The sequence below is a fragment of the Hipposideros armiger genome, unplaced genomic scaffold, assembly GCF_001890085.2.
Source record: "Hipposideros armiger isolate ML-2016 unplaced genomic scaffold, ASM189008v1 scaffold_457, whole genome shotgun sequence".
In the NCBI taxonomy this organism is placed as follows: Eukaryota; Metazoa; Chordata; class Mammalia; order Chiroptera; family Hipposideridae; genus Hipposideros; species Hipposideros armiger.
Window position 1 is genome coordinate 1428937 of NW_017731807.1, and position 11797 is coordinate 1440733.

The 11797-nt window shown below is 44.6% G+C and overlaps 1 protein-coding gene across 8 annotated transcripts in view; it reads right to left on the reverse strand.

Annotated features, from left to right (window-relative positions):
* Nucleotides 1–2706: 2706 nt before the first annotated feature.
* The window catches only part of CNTROB (centrobin, centriole duplication and spindle assembly protein), a 30381-nt gene continuing 21290 nt past the window's right edge, over nucleotides 2707–11797 (reverse strand). For 5 of the 8 annotated variants that reach the window (XM_019665930.1, XM_019665935.1, XM_019665929.1 and 2 more), the window contains 10 exons: nucleotides 8733–8866; nucleotides 8000–8125; nucleotides 7614–7776; nucleotides 6432–6690; nucleotides 5005–5162; nucleotides 4661–4724; nucleotides 4317–4487; nucleotides 4042–4174; nucleotides 3505–3577; nucleotides 2707–3251 (listed from right to left, as the gene is read on the reverse strand). In XM_019665930.1, the coding sequence (XP_019521475.1) occupies nucleotides 3126–3251; nucleotides 3505–3577; nucleotides 4042–4174; nucleotides 4317–4487; nucleotides 4661–4724; nucleotides 5005–5162; nucleotides 6432–6690; nucleotides 7614–7776; nucleotides 8000–8125; nucleotides 8733–8866 (1407 nt within the window). In that variant the 3' untranslated portion in view covers nucleotides 2707–3125. The remainder of the gene's footprint in view (nucleotides 3252–3504; nucleotides 3578–4041; nucleotides 4175–4316; nucleotides 4488–4660; nucleotides 4725–5004; nucleotides 5163–6431; nucleotides 6691–7613; nucleotides 7777–7999; nucleotides 8126–8732; nucleotides 8867–11797) is intronic. The other 3 variants (XM_019665932.1, XM_019665933.1, XM_019665934.1) reach the window with 3 other exon arrangements.

Genomic DNA, 11797 nt, shown 5'->3' on the forward strand with positions numbered 1-11797 from the left:
ACAAGTTGCTGTCCTTTTGTTCTTCAGTCTAGTTGTGGAGGACGTTGCTTCACTGGCCCAAGTTGGCACCATCATTGCACTCTTCCCGGGTGAGGTAGATCAGTCGCCGGCTTCTGGACGGTCGCTCACTGCAGCGGCTGGCTGCTCACGCTGGCTGCTGGTTACACTTTGTAGCCCGTGGCAACCCACTGCCACAGGGGCTGCAGCCTATGCCGTCGCCAGTGACTCACGGCAGCCCAGCTCCAGGTTGAGCTGTTGTCCAGCATCGTAGCTGTGGAGGGCAGTGTCACTGACCCTCATATGTGGGATCCAAACCGGGGCCCTCTGGCGTCCCAAACCAGCGCTTAACCATCGCGCCACTCGGCCGGCCCAGTATGTTCATTTTTAATGGAGTTATTATGGATTGAACTGTATCCCCCCAAAATCTATATTGAAGTCCTACCCCCCTTCCTTATACCCCTGAATGTGACCTTATTTGCAAGTAGGGTCTTTGCAGATGTAATCAGCTAACGCCAGGTCATACTGGATTATGAACCCTAAATCCAGTGATTAATGGCCTTATAAAAAGGCTATGTGAAAACACTGGGGGACAGAGAAAACCCTATGTGGCAACGGAGGCAGAGACTGGAGTGATGTGTCTACAAGCCAAGCAATGTCAAGGATCGCTGGTAAGCACTGGCAGAAGCTAGGAGGAGGCAAGGAAGGATCCTCCCTTAGAGCTTTCAGAGAGCATGGCCCTGTCAACACCTTGGTTTCAGACTTCTTGCCTTCAGAACTGTGAGAATAAATTTCCGTTGCTGTGTAATGTCACCCAGTTTGTGGGAATTTGTTAGAGCAATCCTAGGAAAATATAGGGGTGTTGCTAGGGGGTATGTAAATGTACAGATAGCTATGGAAATACATGTAGATGTACATTTCCTCATCTCTCTTGCAGTCAGATGTGGCCATGTGACCAAGGTCTTGTCAACGAACTACAAGCAAAATTGATATGCGGCATTTCCAAGTACGAGTCTTAAGACATTGGACATGGCTCTTTCCCTTTCTTGCCAGCTGAGAGTTCTACATGACAATGATCTTGCATCAACCACATAAATAACGACACTGATCTAGGGGATAGCAGAACAAGATGGAAGGAACCTGAGACCCTAGGTGACCATATGCAGCAGGACACCCCACTGCTCTGGAACCATGACCTAGGAAATAAACTGCCCAAAAGCCATTGTACCATTGGGTTTCTTTGTTATAACAGCTTAGTCTTCACCCTTACATATTTAACAACCAGAACCTCCCCCACCAACACCAAATAGCTGTGAGAGTTCTCAGGAGTCAAAGTCCCATATCACACCCTGTCTACATCAAATGAAACTTGAGCTTAAAAGATGCACCCACCTCTTCTGCATGTGGGCTTTTATAGAGCTCCCAAATCTTTGAACATTTTTCCTCTCTCAGAATATTCCCAAGATGATTTTAGAGGAAAAAACTGTGGGGCTGCTCAACTGTGGGTTTTCTCCTTCTGCCCAGCCTCCTTGGTGGTCTTTGGTGAAGAAGCAGACTTTTAATGTAAGTACAATATATTTTTTTAAAAATCAAAGTTGTCTTACTATACTTAGCTCACAAAATGGTTAAGTCAGCACTGTGCTCTTTTCTGATTTTGTTCCAGAGAGTTGGGAAATATTCTCCAGACCGTTTTCATGTTAAGAAAAATGTAGGACATAGACTGATGGTGGCAAGCTGGAATCCAAGAGATAATAAGACTGGGTGTTTATTTGCTGGCTTTAAAAAATGGTATAAAATCCTCTCCTACCAATAATGATAGTGTGCCATAAGTCAGAGTTTGATCAAATCAAGTTTATACGCTTGAGGTAAAAAGTAGAAAAGCAAACATTTCCACAAGTGGCTGAAGAGATAGAGCTTGTAAAGTCCCCAGAGCCTGGTACTGCTCCTGCATGAGTCTGCCTCTTGTTTCTTTGCCAGCAAGAGCTGTCCTGATGACCAAACAGTCCTGAGGCTGATGACCAAGCTGCCCTGCCCAGAGTTGAGGCAGGAGAACCCGCACACCTGCTGATCATGTGTGTTTATCTTTTCTTCCTTTCCCCTCCTCCAGGGCTAGAAAGTTACCTTTAGGTGGAAAGAAATAAGACCTAAACAATTTATTAACATGGAATACTATGTGAGTCTATGTCTTATGTCTATTCTGGATCTAATCAAATAACCCATGGGCAAATAGAAGGGCCTCATAGAATCTAGTAAATACTCTACCTCAACCACGCATCTAGGACCAGGCCTTTCAGAATTGTTTTTACCACCATCACTGCCCTGCACTGTGCTCCAGAGCTGAAAAGCTGTGTATGAATCGAAGGCATCACCCTTCAGTATAATCTAAATTGTACAGTGTGTTTTTCAGTGTTTATACTGTGAAGTTGGGGCTTTTCTTAGTTTCACAAAGATGTCATTTTCGTCTCTAATATCGTTTCTCTTTGTTCATTTTGGTATTAGGATGGAAGTTTTTGTAATCATGGATTTTATTTTTCTTGCCACACTCTAGTCTTTTATACATGTTTTAAAGCCATATGAAGATTACAGTCATAATATGTCTGCTGGCTGGAGCAGAATCTGTCAATCAGAACCCTATTAATGCAATCTAATATAATGATCTGCTCTTAAAAGAGAAAATTGTCTCCCCAACAATCAAACTTTTACTCACTCTTTATATAACTTACTCTTTTATTAAGTTGGATTTTTTTCTGATTATTAATACATACTTGTTTTAGAAAATATGGAAAATACAGGAATGTATAAAGAAAATAAAAATCATCCATAATTACACTACCAACCAGAGCTAATCACTCTGAGGGTTTTACTCTTAAAACACTGAACTTTAGCTCACTAAAACTTCTCCAACCTAGCCACAGACTGTCTCCATGTCTTTTTCCACAGAATATAAAATAGAAACATATAACATATAAAAAACATACTCATACAGAATAAAATGAGGTTTCTTTACATAGTTTCCTACAAAACCTCCATTTACCAACTTCCTACGCGTCAGAGACTCTAATACAGACTACTGAGCATTTATTAAAGTAATAATAAGAAGAGAACAAAAAGGAGAAAGGGCCAGGAGCTTATTTCCAGATTCCCCCCCGACTCCTCATGCTACTAGGCGCAGGGTGTCCACTTTTCTTGCGTGCCGGAGGTTTTTCAGTCTTAGGGGCTGTGGCAAAGCGGCGAGGGAGAGCCTGGGAAGTAATCTGAGAGTTGAAGGCAAGAGAAGAGAAAGTCAGCATCTATACTCTCATCCTCCACCCCACTGAGGAAAGGCATTGTGCATGGAAAGGACCAGAATCATTAGGCAAAGGGGAGAGAATGTGTTACAAAAAATGGGAACAGGATTTGGAGGGGTCAGGCAACAGAGAAAAGAGCCAGTCAGGGAGTGTGCGGAGTTGGAGGAATGAGTCAGTGAGAGCCCTTCCATCCCCCTCGTCCTGCCCTGCTTTCCCTCACCTCTTTCCGAGGGATCTCACCCAAACGGAAGTCTGTGTTCCTTCTGGGGACATCATCCCCTCGGCTGTCAGTCCTGCCACACAAATCAAGGGGTGAGGATGGCGGAGCAATTCCCCCCACTCTCCCCAACACTAGATATTACTCCCCAACTGTCTCTTAAGAATAAGAATCAATAAGCTAGACCTGGGATCAGTTAGGAGGAGTCATTAGTGGAATCAAATACTGAGTTATGCTGAGTAGTCACAATCTTAGGATTCAAAGTTCAGAGCTACAGGGTAAAGAGGAAAAAACTAATGTAGCAAGACATGGAGAAGAGACTTCTTTTGGAAGCGAAGAAAAAACCAAAGGAGAAAAGAAAGGGAGAGAGCAGTGAGAAACAGGAAGAGGAGACTTGTTGATCTATATCTTACCCTCACTTTCTTTCCCAGAAAAAGACAAAAGAGTACTCAGTAATCAACAATACACACCCCTCTCTTCCCTGCCCTCAGCCCAAATTCTATTTCCTAATCCTTCCCAGCTTCCCTCCCAGGCTGGTACCCGCTGTGTTCCAGCTTCTTCAGGTAGAGCAGCAGATCCTCAGCAGGCAGTGCCTCCCAGCCCCGGGCCTGGTATAGTCGTAACAGCTGAGACACCTCCATCAGGTGTTTCGAGGATGCAACCCCATCTCTACCTGAGAAACATATGAGTAATGGTCATCATCCTAGGGCCCCTCTCCCTAGCTCTCATCCCATCTCCCTAAGAATTCAGAAGGACCTTAGTTCCACACCCAACACCCTCCCTCTTTATCTCCTGGTAAACCATAACCTGTTTACCTCTCTCTGGGGAGCCACTGCTGGGAACACTGCTCTGTGAATGGGTTGAAGGAAGCTCATGGACCCGGAGAAGACTAGACGCCATGGCTAAGGGCACTTTAGTTTTATGGACAGGGGGTGGGAGGCGTGGCACTTGAGGGGCTTCCTCCCAAGATGGGACAGTCAGGGAACCTAGCAAAAGGAAAGATAAAAAAATCAGGAAATGGGTTAAAGAGCCAAGAAGGTCCTACCACTTGGCCTTCATTAGGCTTCATCACCTTTATAGTTCCTAAAAATCCAGCCTAGATAACCTTCTCTCTCCTTGTCGGGGCCCAGCCCCAAACTTCTTTAGAGTTGGCACTCACCAGACTTAGGGGGCAACAGCTCAACAGAGGGGTTCTCGTTGTTCTGGGGTACTGTCTCCAGAAGCTGGGGGAACAAAATAGTAAGGTTGCCCAAGGGCTGATAAAGAAAGAGACCAAGGTACCTGTGGGAAGCAGAGGCTGGGGAAGTAGGAGCTAGAGTTGGTCACCTAAGTTCCAGAAGGGACTTAAAAGATAGGAATAAGACAGACTGGGAGAGTGAGAAGTTGGTACAAAGCTTTACTCCTAAAAGGGAGATGAAGCCAGAGTCCTGGACTCCTAGAGCAAAAAGAGAAAATGAGGAAGGGAAGAAGAAAATAAGGTGGGAAGGGTGGGTCCTCTCTTACCTGGTGCAAAAAATGCTTGAGGCCCTCCATCTGAGAAGGGGGTAGCAGCCCTTGCTTTAGGAAGCCATCCCCATCAGATCCAGGATCTTCCTCAGGGAATGGCCGTTCTGCTCTATGATTGGGATGGAAGGCCCCAACTGCAGAGGAGAAGGCCCCAGCTGTAAAGTGAAATGTGTGTGTGTGTGTGTGTGTGTGTGTGTGTGTGTGTCTGTGTGTGTACACATGCATATGTATGTTGTAGGGGGAGGGGTTCCTTCACAACTCAACTCACCAAATGCTCAGAGGAGGCCTATTAAATACTGGGGGTGCCAAAAAATGTATACAAGTAAACACTGGTCAACATTGCTCAAGCAGTAGTTCACCGTAGTCAGAAGTATCTGGACACTGATGGTAATAATCACTTTGAGCAACTCTTGTAATTGCAGAAGTCAAACATGACTTGTATTCATCTTTTGTTATCCGTATATATTGAGTATTACAATTTTAATACCGTTTTCCTTTCTTAAAATGTGTATACATTTTTTTGGCACTCTTTGTAAAAGAGGGACACTGCAGCAAGGACAATAAAATGAAAAATTAAAATAGCTGGAAAGGGAAAGGTTGAAGAGGACTGAGATGAAACAGCTGAACTCTAAAAAGTGTTGACAGAGGGGAAAGTTGTGGTACTCAGACTCTGAATAAATAAATACCACCTAAAACTTCTTAATATTCAGAATGGTTTAGGATTTATAGACATGTTCTGGCCCCTTTATCAGAAATGCCCTCATTCTTTTTTATTATTACATAATTTTTATATTTAAAATTGTGATATACTTCATCCCTCATTCTTAATTTAATCTGGGTAGTCATGTTTGCACCACACAGAGCACCCCCATCTACCTAAGTTACAGATGACTAAACCAGGGGTGGACACCATTCTTAAGGTTAGCCAATCTGAGGGATGGGTTGCCAACCCGTCACATCGCCTCTCTTTAAAATGAACCTAAGAAACAAAGACACCAATGTCTCTGTAAAGTTATCTAGAGTCTTGGCTGGAATCAGTGTCACGGTTGGTCAAACCCACATGCACCAAAGTTATGAGAGCTAGACCCTTGAGTGAGAGAGAGTGCTAGTCTACTAAGAGAAAGGAGCAGATGTGCAGGGAGAGGCAGAGTCAAGAGCCCATGCAGGCCCAAAGAGAGGAGGAGTAGCTGCCTCAGTTCCTGATAGTGCTCCTGGATCCAAACTCCAGTTCTCATTAGGTCCAGCTATATCACATTTCCATGAGATCTCACTCCTTTTATTAAACCAGCCTGAGTGGACTTCTACTCCTTGCAACTTATGATCACTAAGACATCTGGGAAACTAAATACTCAAGTCCCGGACAGGAAAGAGGGAAACAATTAACACATGTAAGAGGAACCCCAGTGATATCTGTCCCCAGTTACCTGAAGATGAAGTGAGATCTGGCTTTGGCTCCAGGGGCTGGAAGGAATGCTGGTTCTGGAAACTGGGGTCCAGTAGGAGGCTAAGATCTGGGGAAGGGCTGCAGAGAACAGGTGGCACTCCAGGCAGCTCGTCCCTTGCTTCCCGGCTCTTCTGCAACACAGGCTTTAGGGCCACAGCCACGGGAGGCATAGTCCAGACCCTCCTCTCCCCTTTCTCTGGTTCCTGAGGCCCAGGGCTGGAGGGACTGATGGTAGGGACCTGGGTACAAGAGAGAGACAGGAAGAAGGATCAAAGCTCAGTGCATTTAAAGAGACAAGACATGGTACAGACACTTTAATAAGATTACAAATTCGTAGGTCTTCCTTAAAAGAAGATTTGATAATATCTATCAAATTTTTAAATGCTTTTTTTTTTTACCTTACAGTTCCATTTCTAGAAATTTTATAGATATACTTGCAGAAAGATATACACTAATGGTATTTATTGCAGCACTGTTTGTAGAAGCAAAATATAGGAAACAATGTTAAGTTCTACCAATAAGCACTCAGTTAAATAAAAAAATTATACAACAGTGTATAGCAGGCTACCATTCGGAGAGGGGGGCATTCAAGACACCAGTAACAGTGGTTGTTCTGGGGAGGGGAACAGGGAGACTGAGGTGCAGACATGGGATGGAGATACTGTGTACCTTTTTGAACTGTTTGAATTATTTTTTCTTACCATGTGCATATTCCTATCTATTCCAAAAAACATTTTAGCTAATAATACAAATTGCATAATTAAAAGAAGGAAGCAGGAGATGTCAACATAAGAAGGGTCAGGGGTGAGACTCCCATCCCTACTCAAGGGCAGGGCTTGGCAACAATTTTGGACCTTACCATCATAATTAATTCAACAGCCATTTGGCAAAACTAGTACCACATATTCCTCACCACCTTTTGAGCTGCAAGAAGAGAGTTAGGCCAATACCACGGGGACAGTCTGGGTGAGCTATGGCCATGGAAAAAAGATTTCTTTTGATGACACAGTTATTCTTTGGGAAAGTCCACAATTTTTTTTTTTTTTTTAATGCAGGTCCAAGGACCTGAACTTAGGACTTCCCTTGGGAGAAAGCTAGATTTTCCAAGAACAGATGTAAACACGACGACTCTGAGCAGCTTAGCTTAAGGGGCAATGCCTACCGGGGGGTTAGGAGGCAGGGTGGAGGTTCCCAGCAGTTGGTTTGCCTCCTCCCAGTGGGCCTGCAGCATGGCTTGTAGCCTCTCTACCAGCTCAGTCCGCTGTTCCTCCAGCTGCTGGTTCCCACTCTGCAGTTCCCGCACTCGTGCTTGCTCCCGGGCCAGTCTGAAGAAAAGATGGAAGAGCTTATGCAGGACCTTTGAGAAAGTGACTTGGAGAATAAGAACAGCCAGTATGGAATGTCAGACAGCAGAAATTCTGAAAGGAATGGGGGCCAATGTAGAAGAAGATAAGTCTATGGAGGGGGCAGCTCTTCACCATTCCCAGTTTGGGCTCTACACACAGGGAAGGGACTGAGGCTGAAAAGGGATACTCCAGGAACCAGTACCTAAGCTCATAGTCCTGAGCCACCTGCTGCTGCCTTTCCTCTCGTTCTGCCATTTCCACCTTGAACTGAGACAATTGAGTGGACAATTCCTGCTGGTGCTGTCCATTTAGGTCCTGCAGCTGCTTCCTAAGAGGGCACAGTGAGAAAGGACTGAATCTGGAGACAGAAGTAATTAAATGAGAAAAAGCCAGAACATGTGCATGTGAGAAAGACAGCCAAGGGCAGCCAGCCTGGGCAAGGCACAGGTGGGCTCAGGAAAGAGTTAAGGACAAAGCTGGTGTCTTAGGTTGGGTTCCCCAGAAGCAGAGACTGAGATGGGGATTTATGGGAAAGTGATTCATTTAAGAAATGTTTCCAGGAAAAACTGGCAGGGGAGTGGGGGTGAGAGGAAGTGAGAATGAGGTGGGAAGGAGGCTCAATCCTACAGGGCAGCCCTGGAAATGGTGTAGGTAGGTCATAGCTCAGCATTGTCCCAATCAGGGGCAAGGGAGCTGGAAAATTTATATTCCTGCACCCATCAGTTACTGGTAAAGCTACTCCCTATGGGATGAAACTTCCCAAGCACTCTGGCTTTCTATGTGCACCTGTGGGCAGCCCTCACACAGACAGACTTAGGTCCTAGCTGACGGAAGCCAGTGTGTTAGGAAATGGTAAAGGGATCCGAGAGGATATGTGCAGGGCACTAACCACACCTGTGTGGCTGAAGAGAAGCAGCATCCAGTGAGCCAAGTACCTGTGATGTTCCCTCAAGGAGGCTGCTTGCCGCAGGCTGCTCTCCTGAGCCTGCGCCAGCCGCTCTGTCACCCGCTGCTCCAGCTGCACAGCCAGCTCTGACTCCAGCTGGATCCGCTGGCTTTCATACCGGGCCTGGGAGTGAAAGAAGGTGGGGTAATAGCTCACTTCTATTTGGGTTTAGAAGAGGATGGAGGATATAACGTAGAGGAAAAAAATCCATGTGCCAACATGTCCCTCCATATGCCTAAGGGATGAAGAACAAGGATTTTGCCACAAAGGGTGAAAGAGGTTCCCTTTCCTTATTAGACCATCAGATACTCACACCTTATACATACACAAAAGTGAAAATGACTCTGGCAAAAGAAATATATATTTTTTAACCAAAAGAAATGTTAGGTAGAACAATCAAGTCTGTCATACGTGTCTGAGGTTAACAGTACCTGAAACCCAGTAGACATTGAATAAACGTCAGTGTCCCTCCTAAAGCAGAATCAGTCTATATTGCTATCTTCATTTTCTCACCTCATATTCCTTTTTCAACTCACTGAAATCTGATTTCTACTAGCACTTCACGGCAAAGAATTTAATTTCTAAATCCAATAGTGGTGATTTCTCAGTCATATGTGATCCCGCTGCACCATCTGCCACCTATGTCAATCCTTCCTTCTAAAACCATTTCCCTTAGCTCCCATGATGCCACCACCTCCACGTTCTTTCTATCTGACTGCTCTCAGAAGAGCTGATGGCTCTTCCTCCAAACGCTCATAAAGGCTGACTGCTTCCTTGAGTTCTGTCCTCAGTCCTCTTCCGACCATGTACTAACATGCTGGTCACTGATGCTTTTGCACGTGTGTAATAAATGTTTGGCATTTAGGTCATGTTTTTTTGCTGCTGTTTATACCCTAAAATGCTTTCTAAATCTCTCTTTAGCCTAGACCTTTCTTCTAGGCTTTAAGCCCATATACCCAATCACCTAATGAATATCTCTATTTGGATACACCTCAAAAAGAACACATCCAAAATGAGCTCATTTGGTTTTTTACCCTCAAATCTTCTATTCCTATTATATTTCTTGCCTTAGTTAATGGCACCACTCTCTCTACTAAACACCCAAGCTACTTGTGACCTGGAGTTATCCCTGACTCTTCCTGGAATTATTCTTTACCCATTCCAACTGGTCATTCCATCCTACTTCCTAACATCTAATTTACCCCTCCACTCACTACTACATTAATTCAATATTATTTCAAATCTAAGTGATCACCCTGCCTCATTCCGCCTTCCACCCTCTCTCATTTTGGCCCCAATATGTCCTCCACTTTGTGCCTGAGTGAATATTCTAAAATACAAATATGCTCAATTTATTCCCTTGTTTGAAACACTTCAAATGTCCCCACTTCCTAAGGAAGAAAGTTCTGGCTGCTTAAAATGGTTTATAAGGGCCAGCCTAGTGGCTCATTGATTAAGAGTTGGCTTGGGAGCATGAGCTCTGAGCAGCAGGGCTGCCAGTTTCGGATCCCACATGGGCCAGTGACACTGTGCCCTCTACAGCTAAGATGGTGAACAACAGCTCGACCTGGAGCTGGGCTGCTGTGTGTCGCCGGCGATGGTGTAGGCTGCAATGGAGATGCAGTGGGCTCCCGTAAGCTACCATAAGTGACTGGCAGCCGGCGTGAGCTGCCGTGAGCCACTGTGAGTGGCTATCCAATGGCCAGCAACCAATCTGCCTCAGCCAAAAAGAGCGAAATGATCACAATACCGACATGGGCCAGAAGCGACGTCCTCCACAACTAGACTGAAGAAAAAAAGGTCAGCAACTTGTCTGTTCCCCTTCCCCGATTCCCCCCCTCTCCCAATTCCCCAATAAAATCTTTAAAAAAAAAGGCTTATAAGGCCCTTTATGATTTCCCACCACCCATCTACCTCATCTCTCCCAAATAGGTCCCAATCATACCAAACTCTTGCAGTAACCTAAATTCTTTAAAAACAATTTTTTAATTGTGGTAAGAAATACATAACATAAAATTTACCCTCTTAATCCATTTTTAAATGTACAGTTGAGTTACAGTTAACTATATTCACATTGTTGTGGAGATCTCTAGAACTTTTTTGTCTTGTAAAACTGAAACTCTATACCCTCTGAATGACTCTCTGTTTTCCCCTCCCCCCAGCCCTGGTAACCACCATTCTACTTTCCATTTCTATGTTTCTGACTACTGTAGATATTTTGCTACCTAAACTCTTTAATGAACAAATTTAATATCTACTCCCTATAAGCCAGCAATTCCACTTTTAGTAATCTGTCCTTTAGAAGGGGAGCCAAAGATTTATGTACAATGATGTTCACTGCAGCACTATTTTTATAGTGAAAAACTGGTATTAATGTAAATTTCTCTTCAAAAGGAAAATGCTTAAATAAACTATGATTCATCTGTTCACTGTAGTATTATATAACCCTTAAAAATTATGTACATCTGTATATATTGACATGGAAAAATGCCTATGATATATTATGAGGTTAAAAAACAAACAAGTTGCAGCAAATGCATAGTATGTTCACATTGTTTTGTTTTGTTTTGTTTTAAGGCCCAACCCATATGTTCATATATGAAAAGGTTCTGGAAGGACACACACCATGTGTGATAAGAGAAGGCAACCAGGCTGGCCAAGTGGCTCGTTGGTTAAGAGTTGGCTTGGGAGCGCAAGCTCTGAGCAGCAGGGCTGCAGATTTGGATCCCACATGGGCCAATGACGCTGCACCCTCTACAGCTAAGATGGTGAACAACAGCTGGACCTGAAGCTGGGCTGCCGTGAGTCGCGGACGACGACGTAGGCTGCAGTGGGGCTGCAGTGGGCTGTCATAAGCTACCATGAGTGGCCGGCAGCCAGTGTGAGCTGCTGTCCAATGGCCAGCAACTGATCTGCTTCAGCCGGAAAAAGCGCAATGATCACAAAACCAACATGGGCCAGTAAAGCGACGTCCTCCACAACTAGATTGAAGAACAAAAGGACAGCAACTTGTCTGTTCCCCTTCCCCGAGGCCCCAATGCTGTACCCTCCCCC